At 37.8% G+C, this 22,591-nt stretch overlaps 13 protein-coding genes across 13 annotated transcripts; 7 read left to right on the top strand and 6 right to left on the bottom strand.

Moving 5' to 3' along the window:
- Nucleotides 1-205: 205 nt before the first annotated feature.
- C9374_007587 (uncharacterized protein) lies at nt 206-886 on the top strand (the record flags this gene model as incomplete). Its single annotated transcript, XM_044697568.1, has 3 exons — nt 206-433; nt 510-535; nt 652-886. The coding sequence occupies 3 exons, from the start codon at nt 206-208 to the stop codon at nt 884-886; spliced, it is 489 nt and encodes a 162-aa protein (XP_044546211.1).
- Nucleotides 887-1,170: 284 nt separating this feature from the next.
- C9374_007586 (uncharacterized protein) lies at nt 1,171-2,770 on the top strand (the record flags this gene model as incomplete). The annotated part of the gene is made up of 2 exons (XM_044697567.1): nt 1,171-2,455; nt 2,538-2,770. 2 exons carry the CDS (start codon nt 1,171-1,173, stop codon nt 2,768-2,770), a joined length of 1,518 nt encoding a protein of 505 aa, XP_044546210.1.
- Nucleotides 2,771-2,802: 32 nt separating this feature from the next.
- Nucleotides 2,803-3,282, bottom strand: C9374_007585 (uncharacterized protein; the record flags this gene model as incomplete). Its single annotated transcript, XM_044697566.1, has 1 exon — nt 2,803-3,282. One exon carries the CDS (start codon nt 3,280-3,282, stop codon nt 2,803-2,805), a length of 480 nt encoding a protein of 159 aa, XP_044546209.1.
- Nucleotides 3,283-3,314: 32 nt separating this feature from the next.
- C9374_007584 (uncharacterized protein) lies at nt 3,315-5,867 on the bottom strand (the record flags this gene model as incomplete). Its single annotated transcript, XM_044697565.1, has 1 exon — nt 3,315-5,867. The coding sequence occupies one exon, from the start codon at nt 5,865-5,867 to the stop codon at nt 3,315-3,317; it is 2,553 nt and encodes an 850-aa protein (XP_044546208.1).
- A 190-nt stretch (nt 5,868-6,057) lies between these two features.
- Nucleotides 6,058-7,128, bottom strand: C9374_007583 (uncharacterized protein; the record flags this gene model as incomplete). The annotated part of the gene is made up of 1 exon (XM_044697564.1): nt 6,058-7,128. The coding sequence occupies one exon, from the start codon at nt 7,126-7,128 to the stop codon at nt 6,058-6,060; it is 1,071 nt and encodes a 356-aa protein (XP_044546207.1).
- A 92-nt stretch (nt 7,129-7,220) lies between these two features.
- On the top strand, nt 7,221-8,201 carry C9374_007582 (uncharacterized protein; the record flags this gene model as incomplete). Its single annotated transcript, XM_044697563.1, has 1 exon — nt 7,221-8,201. One exon carries the CDS (start codon nt 7,221-7,223, stop codon nt 8,199-8,201), a length of 981 nt encoding a protein of 326 aa, XP_044546206.1.
- A 49-nt stretch (nt 8,202-8,250) lies between these two features.
- On the top strand, nt 8,251-10,425 carry C9374_007581 (uncharacterized protein; the record flags this gene model as incomplete). Its single annotated transcript, XM_044697562.1, has 1 exon — nt 8,251-10,425. The coding sequence occupies one exon, from the start codon at nt 8,251-8,253 to the stop codon at nt 10,423-10,425; it is 2,175 nt and encodes a 724-aa protein (XP_044546205.1).
- A 130-nt stretch (nt 10,426-10,555) lies between these two features.
- On the top strand, nt 10,556-12,370 carry C9374_007580 (uncharacterized protein; the record flags this gene model as incomplete). The annotated part of the gene is made up of 1 exon (XM_044697561.1): nt 10,556-12,370. One exon carries the CDS (start codon nt 10,556-10,558, stop codon nt 12,368-12,370), a length of 1,815 nt encoding a protein of 604 aa, XP_044546204.1.
- Nucleotides 12,371-12,476: 106 nt separating this feature from the next.
- Nucleotides 12,477-14,537, bottom strand: C9374_007579 (uncharacterized protein; the record flags this gene model as incomplete). The annotated part of the gene is made up of 1 exon (XM_044697559.1): nt 12,477-14,537. One exon carries the CDS (start codon nt 14,535-14,537, stop codon nt 12,477-12,479), a length of 2,061 nt encoding a protein of 686 aa, XP_044546203.1.
- A 275-nt stretch (nt 14,538-14,812) lies between these two features.
- Nucleotides 14,813-16,060, bottom strand: C9374_007578 (uncharacterized protein; the record flags this gene model as incomplete). Its single annotated transcript, XM_044697558.1, has 1 exon — nt 14,813-16,060. One exon carries the CDS (start codon nt 16,058-16,060, stop codon nt 14,813-14,815), a length of 1,248 nt encoding a protein of 415 aa, XP_044546202.1.
- Nucleotides 16,061-16,278: 218 nt separating this feature from the next.
- Nucleotides 16,279-17,946, bottom strand: C9374_007577 (uncharacterized protein; the record flags this gene model as incomplete). Its single annotated transcript, XM_044697557.1, has 1 exon — nt 16,279-17,946. The coding sequence occupies one exon, from the start codon at nt 17,944-17,946 to the stop codon at nt 16,279-16,281; it is 1,668 nt and encodes a 555-aa protein (XP_044546201.1).
- Nucleotides 17,947-18,758: 812 nt separating this feature from the next.
- On the top strand, nt 18,759-21,325 carry C9374_007576 (uncharacterized protein; the record flags this gene model as incomplete). The annotated part of the gene is made up of 5 exons (XM_044697556.1): nt 18,759-19,425; nt 19,514-19,658; nt 19,735-20,278; nt 20,405-21,034; nt 21,137-21,325. 5 exons carry the CDS (start codon nt 18,759-18,761, stop codon nt 21,323-21,325), a joined length of 2,175 nt encoding a protein of 724 aa, XP_044546200.1.
- A 172-nt stretch (nt 21,326-21,497) lies between these two features.
- On the top strand, nt 21,498-22,583 carry C9374_007575 (uncharacterized protein; the record flags this gene model as incomplete). Its single annotated transcript, XM_044697555.1, has 2 exons — nt 21,498-21,705; nt 21,802-22,583. 2 exons carry the CDS (start codon nt 21,498-21,500, stop codon nt 22,581-22,583), a joined length of 990 nt encoding a protein of 329 aa, XP_044546199.1.
- Between the last annotated feature and the right edge of the window lie 8 nt (nt 22,584-22,591).

Raw genomic sequence — 22,591 nt, 5'->3', positions numbered from 1 at the left:
GTGTGATTCCGTAAGATTCAAAAATGTGACAATGTTAAGAATCTAGTGAATACTACTTTCCTCTTCTTCTTCAGTACCTGTATCAAGAGATGTATCTTCTATACATTCAAGAAACTCCCGTTACTTCTCAAATATTCTTAATTGTTCATTTATGGAAATTCCACGATTGCATTCGGCAAAAAGCCTCGAGTAACAACAATAAAAAATGTCCCAACAACCCACACTTCCTACCATCTCGGGTATGCAAATTGAATCGAGAGAAGAACATTCATTCCCATCGAGCTTTTCCAAGAAGATTAATATTGCAGTGTTTGGATTTTCAAAAGAGCAAAAGGAACATACCAAGACTTGGCAAGCTGTTTTTGCAGATATGAAACGAGAAGGAGGAGAATGGAAGGAGAAGGATGTGGATTTTAATGTATTTCCATTGCTGGTAGGTTGTTGTTGTTGTTTGTTCATTCATCTTGTTCATCATCATCGGGATCAAAATTATTCATGATGATGAAAAGCCGGAAATGTATTGGCTCTTGGCAAGGTAGGCTTATCATCTCAATGTGTTAACGTTCCCAACTGAACCTATTTGAATTTCAATATTCATGAATGATGGATGCTTTTTACAAATATATTCTTTTGGAATGAATAAATTGGTAGAGGAATATTTGAGGCTGTTCGTTACGGAACTGTAGATGATCTCATTCGACAACGTACCTATTTGATTCATACGGATCAGGTGAAATTCAGACAAGCTCTCGGCATTGAGAGTGATGACAAGATTTGTATTTGTGTGTTTGCCAAAGATGGAACCTTATTGTACAAGACCAGAGAGGAAGCATACACTGAAGAACGAGGCACTCTTTTCATTCAGAAAGTGAATGAATTGCTCTAAATACATCATGCTTACTATGTGGATTAAGAATGTTGTAAAAAACAAATGTTGTAAAGCACTCCAATATATGCATGACTAACAAATTTGATATATATGAATGTGCAATCATGTGAATCATCCATTTCCTCCTTCCAACACGTTTCAAACAAACTTCAGAACTTTCAGAACGTGCATTTAAAAACACTCCTCGCTGTCCTGAAATGCGAGCGCACAATTTACAGCGCATTTGAAAACTGTTCGATTCCAGCAACACGACAACAAAAAAACAATCAATTATCACCAAAATGTCAGACAGAGTAGCATCCACAAACAAGTCACAATACCTCTTTTCCGAGGTCACTATTGAACATGTCCGTGGAGGTTCTACCAATGATCTTCTCCTAATACCATCCTCGGCTTCAACGAGCGCTTCTTCCAATAGTAGTGGTACTACTACTCTTGTGAATTCATTGATTCCTTCTCATTGGGTCGTTTCCGATCGTAAGAAGAAATCACTTTCAGAATTTATTCAAAAACTCAATCATTCTGACAACAACAATAATCATGACACGACAGAACCATCCTCTCATGTAGAATATAAAATTGAACCCGAAAAGTTTTTCGATCCATGGATTGGCATCACACACGAAAAATCCATGAGCGATTATTTCTCGATATTGAAACAATTACCAAATCGACCTAGTGTTCCTTCAGATGAAGAATTACCTCAGTTACAACCTCAATGGGATTTATTATTTCAACCTCATCCATTCCATACAGTCGTGAATGCTGACACTCAACCGATCAGTACTCAACATGAGTTTGACAAGAGCTCAACAACTTATCAAGTGACATGGATTGGTCATTCCACATTTTTAATCCAATACCGTGGGATTAACATCTTGACAGATCCAGTATTTGCTGAGAGATGTAGTCCCGTTTCGTTTTTTGGACCTAAAAGAATTAAGAAAATTCCAGTCGATGATATTGCCAAGTTACCTCCAATTCATTTCGTTTGTGTGTCACATAATCATTACGATCATTTATGTGAAGCATCCATACGTGACCTTCAAAAGTATCATGATCCAATCATTTTGTTGCCTTACAAGTGTAAATATAAATGGATGCAAAGTGGGTATTTGAATCAAGAAAAGATGAATTCAAAATTATATGAATTGGATTGGTGGAAAGATGTGACTTTTAAGGTTTCTGCAAAACATGCAAATAACTCTTTGATAAGTGTTGAAAGTGAAATTCGATTTGAATTTTTACCAGCTCAACATTGGGGATCTAGAAGTTTTGCAGATCGAAACGAGGCTCTATGGGGCTCGTGGGGAATTGAATTTAAATCTGTGATACACAGAGATGAACAGACGATTGACAGTGGTAAAAGTGTGAAATTTTGGCATGCTGGTGACACGGGTTACAATTCACAGACATTTACAGAAATTGGAAAACGCTTTGGACCCATTGATTTAGCGTTTATTCCAATCGGAGCATATCATCCAAGGCAGTTTTTGAAGGACCAACATGTGGATCCTGAAGAAGCGATAACCATTGCTCAAGAAGTTGGTGCAAAGAAAAGCATTGGTAAGTTTTAGGATGGTTTTCCACAGTTCCATGCATAACATTCTATTGATCTCTATTGTCACAAAATTCACCTTGAAAATAGGAATGCACTGGGGAACTTTTATATTAACACTTGAGCCAGTCATGGAGCCCAAACAATTATTGGAAAAGGGATTGATCGAGAGAAAACTCCCCAGTGATTATTTCATTACCATGAAGCATGGAGAAACCATTGTCGGCGTCTTTCATGAAAATGTCGAAATAACCTCTGCCCCAGCAGAGAACAATGTTTTAGAAAATCTTAACGAAGAGACGGCAACAATGGTTCAAGAATGAATTTTAATACAAATCATTCAATTTATTCATGGTCAAACATGGCTCTTTCGTGATCGCATGGCTACAGCAACAATGGCAATTGAAATTGAAATGATGATTCCACACACAAGTACTGAACCCAAAATAGAGACTGTTGCAGCAATGGCAGCAGTGGCATCCACATTACCATTTGCATCTTTCTTGATTGAGAATGAAGGTGGTGTGTTGGGTTTTGGTTGATTATTGACAGCTTTTTTGAAATTCAAATCAATAACTGCAAAAGATGTCAAGTGAGATGTGAGACATTTCATGGTCAATGTTCTCGAATCGTATTGGGATGACATCCCATCCGAGCTCCAGTCGTGTGAAATTTCATCAAAGTACACACATTCATAATCCACAGTGTCGTCTTTGATCGTAATGTTCGAAAAAGAAATTTCAATGTAGTTTGTCAGATCATGAACTCTCAGTGACGTACCATTTCCTTTCGAAAGTACAATCTGCACAATTGGAGATATCACTTCAGAATGCATAGGTTGAGAAATGTTTTGTGAAATGGCAATTATTAAGAAATGGTTGTTACTTGGTTGTTTCCAATTTGAGAGGAAATATTCGAAGGAAATGAAACGAGAATGTTTTGAAACGTTGAAAATGTGACATTCTTTGAATCTAATTGAGTAATATTTGAGAGTGTTTGTACTTGTAGCTCTTGCTTAATATTTCCTGTATCATTTTCATTCTTACATTGCAACGTTTGATTCAAAGTCGTACCATCTATGACTGGAATGCATGCAAAAACAGAACAATCAAATCCAATCCAATTGATATCACATTGACATTGATCGGGACCAACGCATCGACCGTGTGAATGACATACTGAACTATCATTCGCTGCCTTTGAGAAACAAGTTTGAGTTTCGCATTGCAAGCCAGTAAACCCCTCTCGACATTGACAATTGTTGAATGAGACACATTGTCCATTTCCAGAACATGCTTTGGTGGTATTCGTAGATGAAACTCCGTAACACATGGTTTGTTCACATTGAGATCCAAAAAATTGCGATGCACAACTGCATTGATCGGGAGTAATACACGCTCCATGGGAAGAACAAACTCTTGGATCTGTAGCAGATATATTGTAACAAATGGGAATTTCACATTCAACTCCCGTGTAGGCATTTGGTGGCATGACACATACACATTGGTTGTAATCAATACATGCTCCATGTCCAGAACATACGGTTGGATTGGAGGCCAAAATATCGTAACACAATGGAATTTGACAATCAGAACCTTGGTAACCCGATTCGCACATACAAGCATTCATGTCCACACAGGTTCCATGTCGAGAACAAACATTGGAAGTGTCATTGGCTGGAATGTTGTTACAAATTGGAATTTCACAATTCATGCCAGTGTATCCACTAAAACAATTGCAGGTCATGGTCACGTTAGAAAAGTTTCCATGATTGGCACAATTTGAAAACTGACATTGTGGTCCATAGTAATACGTATTGCAAACACAATTGTCCTGAGCCACACATAAGCCGTGAGACGAACACACACCTGGATTTGGAGCTGTCAAACCAAAGCATGATGGATATATGGTATTAGGAATGGCATTTCCCAATAATTCCCAAATATAGGAAGTCAAAGTGACAGAGCTGACACCATCCAATTGCCTTCCCAATGAACAAAAACCTCGTGTTGTTCCATTACTACACATTTCCTTTTTGATTCGATCTTCATATGGCCATGGCCACAAGGACACTGTTTGTCGTTCAACAAAAAGATCTCCAAATCGAGAACCGTCATCCCCATACTTTTGTAAAATATCTGCTCCAATATTCTCACCAGAGAAACCAGCTCCATCAAGGAATGAATTTGTTTCGATACGAACTGGATACTTTAAAGCTCCTGCTGCAGTTGGATCTGTGGTCGAAACTCCAAGAGTTCCACTGGTTTGTTGAAAATTCGAAATACCAGAACCAAACACATTCACATAGGAAGGCTCAAATTTTGAATTGAATCCATAACGTCCTGATTGAAATGAAACAATATTTCGCACGGTACCACTCAAGAGAGCGTCTTCAGGTCCAACTCTCACTCCGTCCCATTGTGAGCGAATGGCCATTAAATTCTCCAAAACAAGATTGGAACCATTTCGTGCCATGTTAAAACCAGTTCCATTCGAATTCACAGACACACAATGACGCAATACAAAGGTTGGATCGAGAGTTCTATCTGGTTCAAAATAAAATCCACTATCAGGGGAATGAATGGACATACAGCCCAACCATTTGTTTCGTCCACTGAAAAAATTCGAATCTTGAGATTGAGAAGCCGCAGCAAAATCGGCAAATGAAGAATCTGTTGGAGCCAAAATTCGATCCATCACAAGAACATTCTCAATGATATTGTCATGAGCTTGATAAACAGCGAATCCAACATTGGGAGCGGTCGCACATGCAGGAACTCCACAACCATCTCCTCGAATCACAACTCGTCTCCAGACATTGTAATTCGATTGGAATAGTCCTGCAAAAATTCGTCGTTGAGAACCCCATACCCAACAATCTTCAATGAGATTGTACTGATTGTCCATTTGGTGATTATTGGTTCCAATCCACAACGATCCGTAAAATCCACATTGTTGAACGGTGCAAAAATCACAATTTTCAATCACCGAGTCGCCTTCAAAGGTGATTCCCTGAATTGTAATAAAAGTATCTTTTCGTGTGGAGGTACCAATTTGTAAACCACCTTGGATTCGAACTTGTCCTGGATTGAGAGCTCGAATCATGGTTGGTATGGTGAGATTGACACCTGACAGTGGCTGTGCTGACAAGCTTGAACCTCCGTTGAGTGGATTAACAATGACACCAGTTCCAGCATTTTCAGAATAAACACCATCGAGCAAGATCAATGAATCACCTCTGGACATTGTAGAAAATGCCTTCGAGAATGATTGGAATGGTCTTGTGGTTGAGAGGCCATTGTTTCTGTCACGTCCATTTGGAGACATGTAAAACGTTGTTGCTGCCACCACGTTCACATGCAACAGTAATTGGAAGAGAAATAGCCAGCTCAGTACGAGGAGCAGAGAGAGTTTGTGCATGTTTTTTTGAAAAGATAATCATATTGAGTCTTGCGTGACTGATGGATTGAACGAGTGTTTCATTGATCTGTGCCGATTTCCAATTTTGGCCGAAATGAACTTTCCTTGAGGTGATGATCAACAATAAATAACATACATTTAGCTATTGAGTTTGTAATCGAATGGTAATCAAGCGCATGATTTGAATTTCCTAATTTCCATCCTCTCGCAATGCTCTCATGAGTACCAATTGAGCTTCTTCATGACCTTGATTTGCAGCTTTTTCAAACCATTCCAAAGCCAAATTCAAATTCGGTTCAACAAGTCCTTTACCTTCGTACATAAATCTTCCAACTGCATATTGTGCATCTGCATTGTCTTGAATTGCAGCTTTCATGTACCATGCCAATGCCATAGCATCATTTTGTGGTGTCACTTGTTCTTCTCCAAATTCATACATCTTTCCTAGGTTCAACTGAGCGCGTGCAAAATTTTGATCTGCTGCTCTTGAATACCATTTAAATGCTTTTTGTGAACTCTTGCTAGTTCCTTCTCCTTTCAAGTGCATGTATCCCAATTGAGATTGAGAGTGAGCAATGCCAGACTTTGCTGCTTTTTTGTAATATTCAAATGCCAATGCATGATTAACTTGCACTGCATTCCCTTTTCCGTAATAATAAAAGGAGGCCACATTATGATACGCGGTTGGGTGTCCTTTCGCTGCAGCTTTCAAATACCATTCAAAGGCCTGTACGTAATCAATGTCATCTACACCTTCTCCAAATTCATACATTTGAGCACACATAAATTCTGCATAAACTAGCCCTTGCTGAGCCGCCAAATGATACCATTCAAAAGCAGTTTCTAAACTTTGAGGCATTCCAATACCAACATCGAAAAATTGAGCAACATTGTACTGGGAGGGAGCATAGACGTCGGCAGATCGGTACAGAAGGGTAAAAGCTTGTTGAAATTGTGAAATTTGTTTCGTAACAAGAAAATGAGTTGCCATCAAATAACTGGCTCTATTTTTGATGAGAACATCTGAAAGATTGTTAGAATTGATCCATTTGGATAATTCATTCAAGGTGGTTGAGCTGTCGGAACTCTCACTGAACATTTCATGATAATATTTTGGAATAAGCCAACTATTTTCATGAATGACAAATTCATTACCAAAATCTCCACTTGTGTTTGAAGCTGCTGGGTCATCCTGATTCATGAACAGAAAGGCTTCCAGAAGTGATGGTTGTTGTGGTGTGGTGGAGAGTCTCGTTGCCATTTTTTTTCCAAAGTTATCAGGAAAAACCAGCAGTAAACGACAACACTCGCGAAAATTTTGTTGGGTTGAACTCGGAAGGGTAGCAGCCAAAAATGTCTCAACACGAGTCGCTGGTAACCATTCATCTTGTTGATTTTATAATTCCAAATCTTGATACACTCTATTCCGACACGCGTTTCACGCTCTTGTTGCTTGTAAATAAATTAAGAGCGCCTCTTCGGGTTGGATTTTCAAATCGGTTCATACATTGTGGACAAATTCCATCAGCAAACAAGGAACGTCCAGGTTGTCCCGACGTGAAAATTTCCTACCATTTGAATTGTATCATTATTGTAGAATATTATGATCAGTGTATTCAATTTTATGAGTTGTACTCAAAACAAAAATTATCGGCTTTTAGAACAGTCAATCCACCACGATGTTTATGCGTCGAGGAGAATTATGATGGACAACAGAATGATGCTTTAATATTTGATTGTGATTGTGATGGTAATTTATACAAATATGATGTGAAAGCCTTGATTCAAAACGGAAATAACTGTAGTCCCATCTGGATTCAAAACGTCCAAGGTGGTCACATACTTTCTGGAATTACAATTAGCAGAAACACTGAATCATTTTCGGAGAAATTCATTTACGTAGCTAGTTGCGGAAGTGATAGTGTGATCATTTTGAAAGCAAGCAATGGTCAACAAGTTGGAAAAATTTCCAAAATTTCATCACCTTGTGGTATTGACATAACAGAGAAGGGAGAGTTAATTGTTTCTACATTGAATGGCCTAGTTCAGTTATTTACTCAGCGGGCATTACATACTTTTGAGTCGAAAGTCGTCCTTTCCAAAGGCGTTTTTGACTCTCCAAGAGGAATTTGTTATGATCCCGTGGCAAAGACTATTATTATATGTGATACCATGCATTATGTAATGGTAGTAATGGACTTGGAAGGAAATATCTTGAAATCCTTTGAAGATCGTAAGATATTGAGCTATCCTTATGGAGTTTGCGTAAACTCACTGAATGGAGAACTTTTCATTTCGAATTGGTCGTTAGAAGGAGTTCAATTGTTCAAATGATCAAGCAATCGCAAAGAAGGCGTGGAAAGAAGTTTTTAGGTTGAAAAAAATGCATCTACAGCCATCACTGCAAGTAGCTCGCTCAAACAGCCCGAATCAAAATCATCAACTAGAAACGACTCGATCTACACCCATCATTAACTCCAGACTCTTTGAAGATGAACGAGTTTCCGATAGTTTGATTCCCATTTTGCAAATTGTAGTTCCTCATTCCGATGAATCCACTAATACTTCATCGACAAATGGTCATTCCAAGAATGCCGAAAAACCAGCCATTCCATCACGATACTCTCTCACTCGAGTTTCCTCCTTTACGAATCGGTCGTTTAAAGATTTGAAAGAAGTGCCGACCGATCTGTTGCCGAAAATTATAGAGGTTTCTTCCCGATCTCCAACACCTGTATCTCCTGTATCTCCCATATCACCACCTCGCTCCTATGCTTCGTCTCCAATTCCTTCTGGAAATACATTACTACCTTCTCCGATTACTCGTCCAGCCTTTACTAGAACATCCTCATCAAGTACTAATTTATCATTATCGAATTCGGTGCCAAGTACCTTAATTCCGAAAACACAAAAACCTCCCAATACCTTTCTGACAGAAGTGGACGACAAGAAAGAAATTCAAATTGAAATTGAAGATATCGATTTTAGACTTGATTTATTACCTCACTGGTTATTCGATTCATCCCAACAGTCCATTGAGCAATGTAAATTTCCAAAAGACTTTGCAACCACTTGTAAATTTCCTCGAAAAAAACCACTCCATCCTTCATTCGTGATCAAGCAAGTGTTGAATATTTATTTTCCCTCATTCTTGTCAGATCATGCACCGTCACAATCAAAAATTCATGTGAATCAAGTATTGCTTTCAGAACAAAACCAAAATATTCTATTGGATGCATTTTGGTGGTTTTATGTAAAATTATTTGGGCATCAATACCTGGTGTCAAAGAGTACTGAATACTACATGACCAATTTGGACATGTGTTTGGAAAAGATACATCATAGCAACGACTTTTTTCTTCGCCTTCAGAAATCGAAATACTATCAAGAGAAGGCGCAAGAATGGTCACAACGAAGATTTGAAGCCTTGGCACAAGAATTTATTCAAGTCGAAAATAGAATTGCCAACAACTATGCAGAAATGGTCGTAAAATTTATTGCAGCACGCCAATTTGAATCCAAACATAATATTTCCTACGGTTTTGATGAAATGTATATTGAGGTGATGGCTAAATCTGTATTTATGAGCTTTGGCTATAACTTTCCTGATAGCTCTGAGCAATTTGAAACTGCTGAATTCCAACGAACCATCGTGACACAATTTCAGATTTGGAGTTTGGGCTTGGACTCGATTCGACAACCTTGTTTGGACAATGTTTGGAAATACAAAGTTGAGCTAAAACTACCGACCACTTCTTCTGACAACTGCAAGTTGACAGTCAAACAAAAATTCCAAAAAGCAGTTCTAACAGTGTGCTCTGGTGTTAAGGAGAGAACAACTGTCAAGAAACAACAAGACGAATTGAATCATGTACTTGCAAAAATTGAAGAGAATACATATTCACCGCGTTACAATCTTTTTGAAATGTTTCACGAAGAGGAAATGAATTTCATTGAGCTTGTCAAGGCAAATAGGAAAGCACAAATTGTTGAAGCGTTCGCACAAGGAGCGAATCTCACAACCGAAGAATTGGCACAAATCATTGAGTATGATGAACGCGATGAAGAATTACATTTTGAATTGAAAGTGTTGCGAGAAGCTAAACAGAAACATGAAAAGAATCATTCACCTAAATCATACGATATTAAGGACGTGGCAACAGTTCGAAAAAAAGCATGGTATGAAATTGGAGAAGGCGACAATGTCACACTCAAATCCACCACACGAAAAGAATGTAAACATTTGGGCGTGTTTAAAGCATATTCTCATAGCAAGAAATCAAGTCCTCTGGTTTCGCAATACGTTTCGTTATTGAGAGAAACAAATTCTCTGCAACGACAGGCAGAACGATTTGAAAAGAGAAACGTCATGAGAAGAGATTACATGAAAACTCCACAACCAAAAAACGATGATAATTCATCTCTTCGAAAAAGCCTCAACAACACAAACGAAAGCAGTGTGTTGTCAAATACTTCCTCCTCTTCCTATTCGAAAGGTTATTCCACATTGTTGAAACCTGATAAGAGTATTCACAAGTTGTTTTCTCAAGTAGTGTAATGTGTGTGTACAAAAAACTTGGTAAAAGACAAAAGAGGTGTTGTCTCTCCTGTACCAAATATTTGGATTTAGAAAATTGATGGAATAACTAAAACGGATCTATGCGACAGATGACAGTTAGCTGAAAAAAATGTCTTCCACTACTGCCTCCGGGCAATTACCTCCGTCTACTTCAACGACCACCTCTTCCTCTCCTCCCATTCCAACCATAACTAGTCCTCTCTCTTCTTCCTCCTCTAATTCCCTCTCAACCACAACAACAACCATTACATCCTCCCATCATTTTCATCATTCCAATCCTCACGGCACAACAACGATCGGAAGAAAATCCCCATCCGTCATTTCTCTCACTTCAGATGTCAATTCCATACCATCATCGTCATCATCATCAAATTTAGAGTCATCTTCTCAGCAACAACAACAACAACATTATCAACATTCGAGAAATATTTCCTCTTCATCGACTGGGTCATCAAAAGTCAGAACGCATCATCATCACACCCGAACCGAGTCTTTGTCCAATTTGTATTTGGAAGCTCATTTAGAAGCACAACAAATATTGGAGAATAATTCGGCACAATCATTATCGATCTCTGGAGCTGACAAGATTCATTATAAAATTGTGGTACTAGGAGATGAACAATCTGGAAAAACGTCACTAATCAATCGATACATTTCCAATGCATTTGAACGAACCTATACACCAACCATCATTGAATCGTTTTCAACTAGTATTAATAGTAATCAAACAGATTTCCATTTAGTTTTGTGGGAATTGAGTAGTTTAGATAGTTATGCAGAGATGAGACCGTTATCGTATAGTAATGTCGATTTATTTTTCTTGTGTTTTGACGTGTCACGACCCGAGACATTAAGAAGTATCAAAAAGAAATGGATTCCTGAGATTACTAAATATTGTCCTGAAGTTTCATATCTCGTTGTGGGATGTAAGACGGATTTGAGACGAATTTTTCCATCACAGCAAAAAAGTACTAGTGGCAATCGGAAATCAATTATTCATCGAACTTCACTAAATTCTTCTCCAGTGTCGGCATCTGCATCGTCGACACCTCCTAAGACAGCTAAGAGTGACTCGAATTTATCAATGAGAGAATTGGATGAATTGAGTGGAAGTATGGGTTCTGATTATTCCTTCTCCTCGTCGAATTATGATCGACCCATGACCGCACGACCACACACTCGCCGATTGGATATCACCAGTAGCGGTGGTGGTGGTGGTAGCTTTTCAAACTCGAGGAGTTCCATGATGAATGAAAGTCGAGGAAATTTATCACCAACAGGTTCGTCATCAAGTCCATCCTCATTTGTGAAAAAGAGAAATATTGGGCTCAGTATTTTGAATGCATTGGGAAAGTCCAAAGATGGAATTGTAGGGGCCACCAATTCACCTCCTTCTCCTGTAAATAATCGAAATTCTCCACTAGCTCTAAATTCAACAACAACGGATGGATCGAATGGTAGTACGGTCGATATTGTAATTGATTCCAATGAGATTGAAATTGATTTTTCACCATCTAAAGAAAAACAGCAAGATCAGCCAACAAACACGTCACCCAATCGATCTCGAGGTTATTCAACCAATCGATCTCGTTCCATGCCAACCAAAGACTCTTGGACCAATTATTTTAGACATTCAGTGTCAGCAGAAAAATTTGAAGCTGAATTTCTGCCAAAAACTCCACGAGAGCTTTTTATGGAAGAAGATTGTGACACAATGTCTCCTCGTGATTCGATTGCCTTGCCAAATAATGGTGAATCTGTTTCATATATAGAAGCAAGAAAATTTGCAACAAAAGTTCAAGCATGTGGATATATTGAGTGTAGTGCTAAAATTACTCTAGATTTTAAAGCAGTGATCAATGATGGATTTACACAATTTTTGGAGAATCGAACAAAAAAGAAAAAGAGCTGTGTGGTCATGTAGGAACAGACAGAAAATAATAATTATTAATAATACATCAATGACGAAAATAATTCGTAATATCTAATTCAAAATAATTCGAATTCGTCACTTGGATTTTCTGAATTATTTAATCATAGATCTTATCATAGGCCATCATTTCCACAAGTTTTGGACCCATGGGCACATTGGTGACAATATCCTCTGGGAAGTTAAAGCTCTTGATCAACATTGGCACGAGTGGTGTCAACTCTTCACAAATAGAATTAATCATGTCATCCAATTGTCCATACTGCTCACTAGAAATTAATCCATGCTGCAAGAAGAATCCATCTTGTTGAATCCAAGTAAAGACAAGCAAAAGTGCCAGTCTTTCTAAAACTTGTCCAAGATTCTTGTTTTCTTGTGAAAGAGATTCCAATGCTTCTTTCATGAACACTTTGATGGCATGATTTTCCACATAGGAATTGCAAAGTTTGAGAGCGAGATCCTGAGTACGAACACTGGCCTCGAAGGCATTGTTTGTTTTTTTGGCAAGTAGTGCCGTTTTTTTCACATATGCCTGTTCGATGGTTGCATCTCTGAATTCAAAGATTTGCTGTAATTGTTGCAAGTCCCACAAGTTGGTTAATTTCTTCAATTTGGGAATTGTGGATCCTCTCTTCATTAAATTTCTAGCAGCAGTTTGATAGAGAATGGTGTTATCACCTTCATAAGTCAAGGATGCATCTGCAATGGTTCTCATTTCTCCAATTCTGTTCACAGATAAAAAACCTTGAGCACCTGCTCCTTTTCGACATTCCTGACATCCATTGAATGCTGTTTCACTACATTTAGCTTTCAAACAATCTGCCAAAGTGTGCATCATCTTATTTTCAGCACCTTTAGAAGGTTTTTCATATCTCATTTTCAAATCCTCGACAGCAAATTGCATGACATATGTAAATGCCAAATATGGATAAAATCTTCGTTGATAACTCAGATACGATAGAATGGGAACTTCCTTATCGAGTGTTGGGCCGAATTGCTTTCGATGAATGGCATGTTTCAAAGTAATTTCTAAAGCCAATTTCAAAGCTAAAATACTCGAACTTGCTGTCATGATTCTTCCAATCAACAATGCCGAAACATGACTCAAGAATCTCAATCCAGCGTCAGGAATGGACGTTTTGTAAGTTCCTTCATCGGTGATGGTTCCAAAACGATCCAACAAGTAATCTTTAGGGATAGTGACATGATCGAACCAAACTCTTCCGTTATCCAATGAATTGAGTCCAATTTTAGATCCCAAATCTCGAATTCGAATACCAGGTAAAACAGAATGATCTTTTTCAGAACGAATGGGAACCAAGAAGGTATGAACACCCTTATTTTCATTATTGACAATGAGTTGTGCAAAAACAATGGCCCATGTGGCCAATAAGGCAGCACCTCCCGACCAAACTTTGACGGCAGAATCACTAGGTGTCACAATTTGAAAAGTTTTCGTCGAATGATCGTAAATGGCACGAGTTTCAATGGCTTGAACGTTCGAAGCATGATTCAATTCGCTCATACAAAACATTCCAAAGAAATCTCGACTCAAATCTTTCACAATTCTTTGCAAGAATGGTTGATGCTTTTCAGTTCCAAAAAACAAGATCGAAGCTCCAAATAATCCAAAATGAATCATACACCGTCCACAACTTCCAAAATCAATCATACTCAAAGTCTCCAAAACTGTGAAAATTCTTTTCGGATCTGTTTTAAAATGTTCCATTTCAAATGGTTTCAATTGTTGAATGATAAATTCCAAACGATCGTGTGACAAGTATCGCTCTTCGTCCTTAGTCAATCCAAATCTTCTCTCAAATAATTTTGGATTTTTCCGAACCAACTCGTAAATTCTGTTTCGAATGTTGCGATGTGTTTCGGATTCGTATCTTTCGAGAGTGTGTTGAATCATTTGATTGGAAGAAATGGCGTAACATGAAAGACAATTCTTTGGATCATTGGTGGAGGGTTGTATGGATCCATAGGGATATGGATTGGAGGAGCCTGAACAGGAATGAAGAGAGAGGGAGTTGTTGGGATCGGAATGACAAGTGGCGTTTGATGGAAAAAGATGGGAAATGAGTTGAGCAAGCCTTCTTTGATCATCACTCGGTTGAGAAAGTTGCTGTTGTTGTTGTTGAAAACTCTCTTGAGACATTTTTTTGGAATCATTTCGTTGGTTGGAATGATGATTACAATTTTTGTCTGAAAATGGATAAATTTTCCTGGTCAACCAAACGTTTTGCAATTTCAAGGAAAATTCCAATGAATGTAAACAATGAACTATGTAATTTACTCTTTCAATGTACAATTTCTCATGTATCAATTAGTGGAATATTAGATCACAAAATTTAGGGAGTTTTAAACCATTTTCGAAAGTCTCACTTAGTTAAATATTTGTTAATTTTGAATGACAAAATTGAAAAAGTCCATTTAAATTTTTCGATAAGGATTCAATGGATGGAAATTCGTATAATCAAATTGCACTCCCTTCAATTCCGATGGAAATAAATTATTCTCCTCATTCAAACTACCTGACATTTCTTCCACATCGGAAAAGTTTCTCTTAAACAACAAGGCTGGAGAATTCAAATTTGAAGAATCTCGTTGAGCCGTTCGATAATAATCCATTAAATACACACTTTTTCGATTGTTTGAAATAAATCGAATGTGTGGCACTTGATTTTCTTCAAATATTTCAATAGTTGGAAGTTTTGTGATGTGTGAATGAGCTGTGGATAGACAAGAAGAACTATTTTCAGGTGCTGTTGAAGTGGTACCACTCGATTTGGTGTCTTGTGACGATAAATGATAATGTCGACGAGGTGACTTGATCAATCCTTTCAATAATTGACTTTTGGTTAATTCACTTTTTGCATTTCTCTTCAAAATATAACTTCCATCATTGTAATCATCATGTTGTTGATTCTTGATGGAAAATTTCTCATCATGATCTTCTAAACTATGATCCATACGCTTTTCATTGACAGTTGTGAAAGGATCTTCATACGAATTGGAATCTGCTGCATCTCCATCGTTACTCATGGTTTCAACCATTTCAGTCATTCCATCCATAGAATGAGAACGTTGTGACAAGGTTGTATGAGGTTCCATCAGTTCATTGTCGTCTTCATTCAGAATGGGATACTGAACAGGTCCAAAGACCAATTCCAAACGAATTTCCTTTTCTGAAAAAGTTTCATTTTCTTCTTCAATGAATTGTTCGAGTTTTTGTTTACAGAGCACACGGAGTTGTTGGATCTTTTCTAAACGTTTTCTTTTTTTCAATTTGGGCCATAAATGATATAGAATGAGGAGAGAGAGTCCACATGAAGGAAGACTCGACAACCATGCAAGAATTTTGAACAACTTTCCATTTTGGGAGTTGCCTTCGGAAGAATTGGTTTCATCCAAACGATTCATCATGTGTTGAAATTCATGAACAATTCGGTTGGCTCTTACGATACATTGTGTAAATTCGTGTTCGGTCAATTGAAATTGTATAAATTGTGATTGAAAACGAGAAGGTAAAAATCGACCACATTCAAAATTCGAATGTTGTGGTCGGGAGTTGGAGTTTGAACTCTGTTGTTGAAGAGAGGAGAGTTGTTTGAGATGTTTCGAAGCAGTTGCAGCAGGAACGAATTGAATTTTATGAAAGGTTGGATGTTGTGAAGACATTTTTTTCTTTTTAAAAAACGGTTGATGATGAGTGACATGTCATGTTGTGTAATTGGAAGGTGTGAAATTGAGTTCTAATTATGAGGTCATGGGATAACGACAGAAAACGTCCAAAGGATCGAAGAGTCAGTTCATCCTAATGTTTTCATGAATTAAATGCTTCTTTGAATACATGTTACAAGTGACATTTAACATTGCAGAGTTTACATGAAACATCATCATGAAGAGGATCCTCCCAAATACGCACCAAAATAACAGTGTTCCATTCGTACTTGAAACAACTCATTACTATAATCGAAAGCAAATCCATTACATTTCACTGCTTCCATCCAAAGGTCTGCATAAGTATTCGATCCCTTGCTTACAAGTTTCAATGCATATCCATTGTTTCTCACGGCTTGCAAAATGATTTCGTTGTCTCGTTGAAATTCTTTGTCTGCATGTGCAATTGCAAGTCCGTTGTGTTTGACCACTTCCAACACGAACTCTTTGTCCCTTGCCAATTCTTTTGTTGCGCAACTTAATACTGCTTCACATCCATGTTTGGCAGCTTGCAACAAGAAGTCTTTTTGCAACAACTCGGTTGCAGCAAACAGAGTTTGAGAATCGAATATGATAGATTCCAACGCAGTTTTCAAATCTCTTTCCATTTCATTGGATGCCATTGCGAGAGCATCTCCTCTTTGTCGTATTGCATTTAATACTACTTCTTTATCATTCTTTAATTCATCTGATGCATAGTTAAGAGCATAGCCCTGTTCTCGTATAGCTGCCAATACTACTTCTTTGTCATTCTTCATTTCAGTCGATGCAAATTCAAGAGCAAAACCATATTGACTGACAGCAGCTAGCACAACTTCTTTGTCTCCCTGTAATGTGACTGAGGCGTATGGTAACAAACTTCCACTCTCCTTAACTGCATGTAAAGCGATCTCTTTGTCATTTATCAATTCTTCTGACAGAATTTGAAATACAGAGGCATCTTGTCGAAACGCAGCCAGTGCAATATCCCTGTCGTTCTGCAAAGCATCAGATGCACACTCAATGGACAAACCATCACTTGTGACAGCATTCAGCACTAGCTCTCTATCGTTCTTTAGTTCATCAGATACGAATTGCAATATAAAGCCAAATTCTTTCACAAGTGGAAGCATGATTGTTTTGTTCGAATAATCCACCGAGTCTAGGTCTGGAAACACGACTCGGAGGATGGTCAATGCACTTTCTGGATCTTCAAAAAGCATGTTATGTGCATAACGTAATGCTTTTTTGTTTTGTTTGACGGCTGCAAGAACAATTTCTAAATCGCTCGCCAAGTCATCACCTATATCCCTCATCACCTCACCATCTTGCTGGACTGCAGCTAATACAATTTCTCTATCTTCTCGGAGAGGAGTTTTCTGAACAGCTTTTCCATTCAGTTGTACTGCTTTCAAAACAAACTCCTTATCGTTGGCCAATGAAGATGAAACATATTTCATGGCACGATGGTTTTGCTTGATGGCAGCTAAGGCTATTTCCTGGTCGTTGTGCAATTCTTTGGAAGCAAACTGAATCTCTAAGCCTTGTTGTTGCACCACTTGCAATACAAAATTCCGATCACTTCGGAGTGCATTGGACGCCCATTGCAGTCCTTTTCCATATTTTACGAGATGATTCAATACAAAGGATTTGTCATTCATAAATTCAATTGGGAAGAATTTGGTATATTCTAAATCTCGATTGTTCAACCATTTCTTCTTGCCTAATTGTTGAAGAGTAAATTTTTGGTTTAATAACAATTCCTTGTCCCTAATTTCAGAATGAAATATTTGATTGTTATTGGAATTTGCAGAATGGGAACCAAAATCAATCAACAACAGTGCCACAGCACAAGGTGAAGTCATTTTTTGCTTCAATTATCAAGATGACTTATGACTGTCGAACTTCTCAACTTGCAAAGACACAGTTTTCGTTCAAAAATTGTGAGAAGTGAATTTACAGTGACCGAATCAGTTCCACTTCCACTCTTCTCACAGTTCAACAGCTAACTTTCTCAACCTCTACATCTCTTTAATGATCTCTCGAACAGTCCTTGAAAGAAAAATAAAAACACGCAGAACGTGATGGTTCATCAACAGACATTCTATTCTTCAGAAAGAATGCATTATAATATCAAGCATCGTAAGTGAATCATGAAACTAGTATATTTCTGAAAGTTCACGATAAAGAATAGACATTCGATTAGCAAAGCAGTTTCGACTGTTGAGAGAATGTCTTACCATTCAGAACAGCAACGAGAGTTGGACGATGTGAATAGTAATTAATGCGTGAATACCAGCAACTTCCGTTCGCATTGTTAAATCAACGTGTTCGCTGCGCCAACTTGTATTCAAATTCAACCGTCAGAATGAACAAAAACATGAAAAATAACTGTGCATTTTATCTTTGATCTTCGTAGAAAAAGTTGAGATTCGACAAGTCAATTTCTAGATGAATGGAGTAGTGGATATGGAATTATTCTGAACCCTAGTAGTGATGACATGGTAGTAGTGATGAACCATTAACAAACATTAGTAGAATCCCATTAAACAGCAAGTTGTAATTGATCGTCACCATGTTTGCTGTTAGAAGTGTTCGCGCGGGACGCCTTGGCCGATTTACACACAAATTCAATGTTCCTGTTGTTTGAGGAAGAAAACAAAAAAAATTCATCATCATGGTGCAGACATCATTGTACGATTACGCAAACAAGAAAACGTCTTCAACTTCTTCATCGAACGGAACAACAAGAAGAAGCTCTTCAAGTAGTAGTAATAACAATACTTCATTACCATCGGCTGTCGGAAGCGCTTCATCATCACGAAAGAAGGCTGCTGCTCCAAAACGAAAGAAAAAGGATACTAGTGATGATGAGAATGACGAAGATTTTGAATATAGAGATGAGGAGGAGGAAAATGAAGAGGAGGACCATCACGGAATGTATGATGATGATGAAGACGATGAAGATCGTCCAAAGAAGAAAACCAAGAAATCATCATCATCGGGCAAGAAAAAAAGTAAAAAATCAAAAGCCAACGATTCCGATGACGAAGATGATGGTGAATATGAAACGAACGGAGGTGTCATTACTTCCAAATATTCGGGTGTTGATAAAAAGTCCAAGGATAAGAACGATGAGAGATTTACCTTCCTCACGAATCGAATGGATGCTCAAAAGAGATTGCCATCAGACCCAGATTTTGATAAATCCACATTATTTATTTCATCCACAGATTTTTCCAAGTTGACTGGTTTTGAAAAACAATATTGGGAAATCAAAAAGAATCATATGGATAAGGTTGTGTTGTTTAAGAAGGGAAAGTTTTATGAACTGTATGAAGAAGGTTAGTGGCACCTATTGTTTGTTAATTCTAATTATTGCTGGATTGAACATGGCAACAATTTCTAAACAAAAACGAATTTTTCGAATAGATGCCGATATTGGTAAAAAAGAATTCGATTGGAAAATGACTGAACGTGTGAACATGAGAATGGTCGGTATACCAGAACAATCTTTCAAAACGTATGCAGCCAAGCTCATTAACTTGGGATATACGATCGTGCGAGTCGAACAAGTGTAAGTGAAGCTCAATGTGACATATTTTGACACGCGGCGTTTATTGTTTAAAATTTTCAATTTCTTTTAACAACAGAGAAACCGCCAATGAAATGAAAGCAAGAAAGAAAGAAAAAGGAACATCAAAAGAATGTATGCAAAGAGAAATTTGTGAAATTACAACACTCTCCACCATTACAGATCTGGACTATTTTCCTGACTGCACTTCGAAATATTTATTGTGCATTAAGGAAGACGTGATGCATCACAGATATGGTGTCACATTTATGGACCTTTCTATGGACACCTTTTACTTGGGATACTTAGAGGACGATAATCACAGAACACAATTCAGTACTCTTATCTATTCCATCAATCCAGCCGAAGTTATCGTAGAGAGACAACAATATTCACCATCAACAAAAAAAATTATTTCCAACCAGAAAACTGTTGTCACTGAGAAACGAGTATCAACAGATATCATGCCCAAAGAGTATAATTTGTATCCTACCGCTGAAGCTACTAGATATTTTGTGGAACAAAATGTGGAGTCTCTCTGCAAGGATCCAATTATTGAGAAATTCTGGGATAATGATTTGGTGATTGCTAGTTTTGGTGCTTGTATTTATTACCTGAAATATGTAAGTTTTTGAATTTTTCAACGTGAGGTAATATATTGAATTATCAATCTTCGATCATTTGTTTGAATTGCACAATCAATGAACGTACAATCATCAAACATTACGTTATCGTTAACTATTTGACAGCTTCACAAAGATGACGTTCTCTTTTCGAATACGGCCAAATTCTTCAGTTATGATGGAAAAGTTGACAAAGACCATCTCATTTTGGATGGTCAAACACTCCTGAACCTTGATATCAAGATTAGTTCAACAAAAGGCACCCGAGAAGGCAGTTTATTGAGCTTCCTTGATCACACCAAGACAGCTATGGGAAAGAGATTGTTAGAAAATTGGCTTACAAGGCCTTCCAGAAATGCGGCTGTCATCAATGATAGATATGATGCCATAGAGGACGTACAGGGAGACGGCTTCCCTGATCCTGATGGTGTTCGTGAAAAACTGGGTGCCATTAAAGACTTGGAACGAATGTGCTCATTCCTATACAGAGAATCTCGTAAAGTGAAGAAGGAAGTATTCTTTGATAACAGAGCCTCCAAGAGAAAGATCAAAACTTATCTTGACACGCTAGACAATTTACGAAAAGGTCTGGAAATTATTCGATCATTACAAGATTCTATTGGCAACTTTAAATCAAATATTTTACGACACTCTCTGAATTTGGAAGCGGTCGATGAAATTGATGCTGCATTGGCAGAATTTGAGAATGAATTTGATCGAGAAATGGCCCTGAGGGTGAAATTAAGCCTAATGCTGGTAAGTGTTGTGTTTTTCACACGACTATTTAGCGCAATATTGTTACTTGCCAAACAATCCAATGACCAACATGGATTTTTCACTTACGCAACACTTCACAAGGTTTTGGAAAAGATTATGATGAAATGGAAGCTGAAATACAAAACATCAATACGAAGGTGGATGCATTCCTTGCAGAAGTTAAAAAGAAATATGATTCCAAGTCCAAATTATCCTCTCTTAAAACAACAAGTAGAGAATGGCTCATACAAATTCCACCATCAGTCACTGATCTTCCTGATGAGTTTGTGAGACAAACCAAGCAGCTCAAAAATTTTGTCAATTACAAACATCCATTATTAACCTCTAGCCTCGAGCGAATGAAAGTCTTGGAGGAGAAAATGGGTGACATTCAAAGAAATATTTTCAGAACGATTCTTGGACGGTTTTCAGAATTTGACGAGTATTGGAAGAAACTAATCCAATGCTTAGCCGAATTGATTGTATCATGTCTCTTCACTCAGTCAGTATTGGCGGCGGATTTTGTAGACCTGTGATTCTGCAGTCTGAAAAGCCCGTACTGAAAGTCATACAAATGAAACATCCAACAGTCAAAACGGCTGCTGATACAGACTTTATTCCCAATGATATCATTATGGGAGGAGATGAAGCTTGTTCCATAGTTGTCACAGGTATGTCAAATTTTCAATGCCTTACTTTGTGAAATAGGTATTCACATTTTATCATCCTGATCCATAACAACTTTTAATGTATTGTCACCCTTACAGGTCCTAACATGGGAGGAAAATCAACGATACTTCGATCTGCATGTGTTGCTGTGATTATGGCACAACTTGGATGTTTTGTTCCTGCCGAGAGTTGTGAATTTACTCTTGTTGATCGAATCTTTACAAGAATTGGTGCCAACGATAGAATTATGGCAGGAGAATCGACTTTTATGGTTGAGCTTAATGAAACATCCAACATTATTCGTCATGCCACTCCGAGCTCATTGGTGATTTTGGACGAACTTGGACGAGGTACCTCTACACACGATGGCTATGCACTTGCTCGTTCCATTCTTGAATATGTGGCTGACGTTGTTGGTTGTTTGTGTTTGTTTAGTACTCACTATTTTGAGTTAACAGAGGAAATGAGATATCACCCAAATATTGATTTCTACAAAATGACCTGTGAAGTCCAAAAAGATGAAAATGGTAAAATTTTAGATGTCATTTTCACATACCAATTCAAAAAAGGAGTTTGTGAGAAGAGTTATGGAATTCAAGTGGCGAAAAAAGCTGGTGTTCCAATGGATATTATTGACAGAGCTTCCATTGTTGCTGAAGATTTCGAGCAGGGAATGAGAGCCAACAAACCAATGTCGTACGATCAAATCAATGACGCACAACGAGATGTTTATGAGTCCTTGCGAGCCACAGCAGAAGAATTGGCCTCTGGTGAAGTGGATAGTCTTACACCTGAGCTATTCCAACAATTTGTTCAAAATTTGAAAGAACAACAATTGGCAGTGAGAAAGGCCTATTCAAACTTTTCCACTTTCATTTAGTTATTAAA

The sequence above is a fragment of the Naegleria lovaniensis genome (assembly GCF_003324165.1).
Source record: "Naegleria lovaniensis strain ATCC 30569 chromosome Unknown tig030, whole genome shotgun sequence".
Lineage (NCBI taxonomy): Eukaryota > Heterolobosea > Eutetramitea > Acrasida > Naegleriidae > Naegleria > Naegleria lovaniensis.
This window is presented reverse-complemented; position numbering and strand designations above follow the sequence as displayed.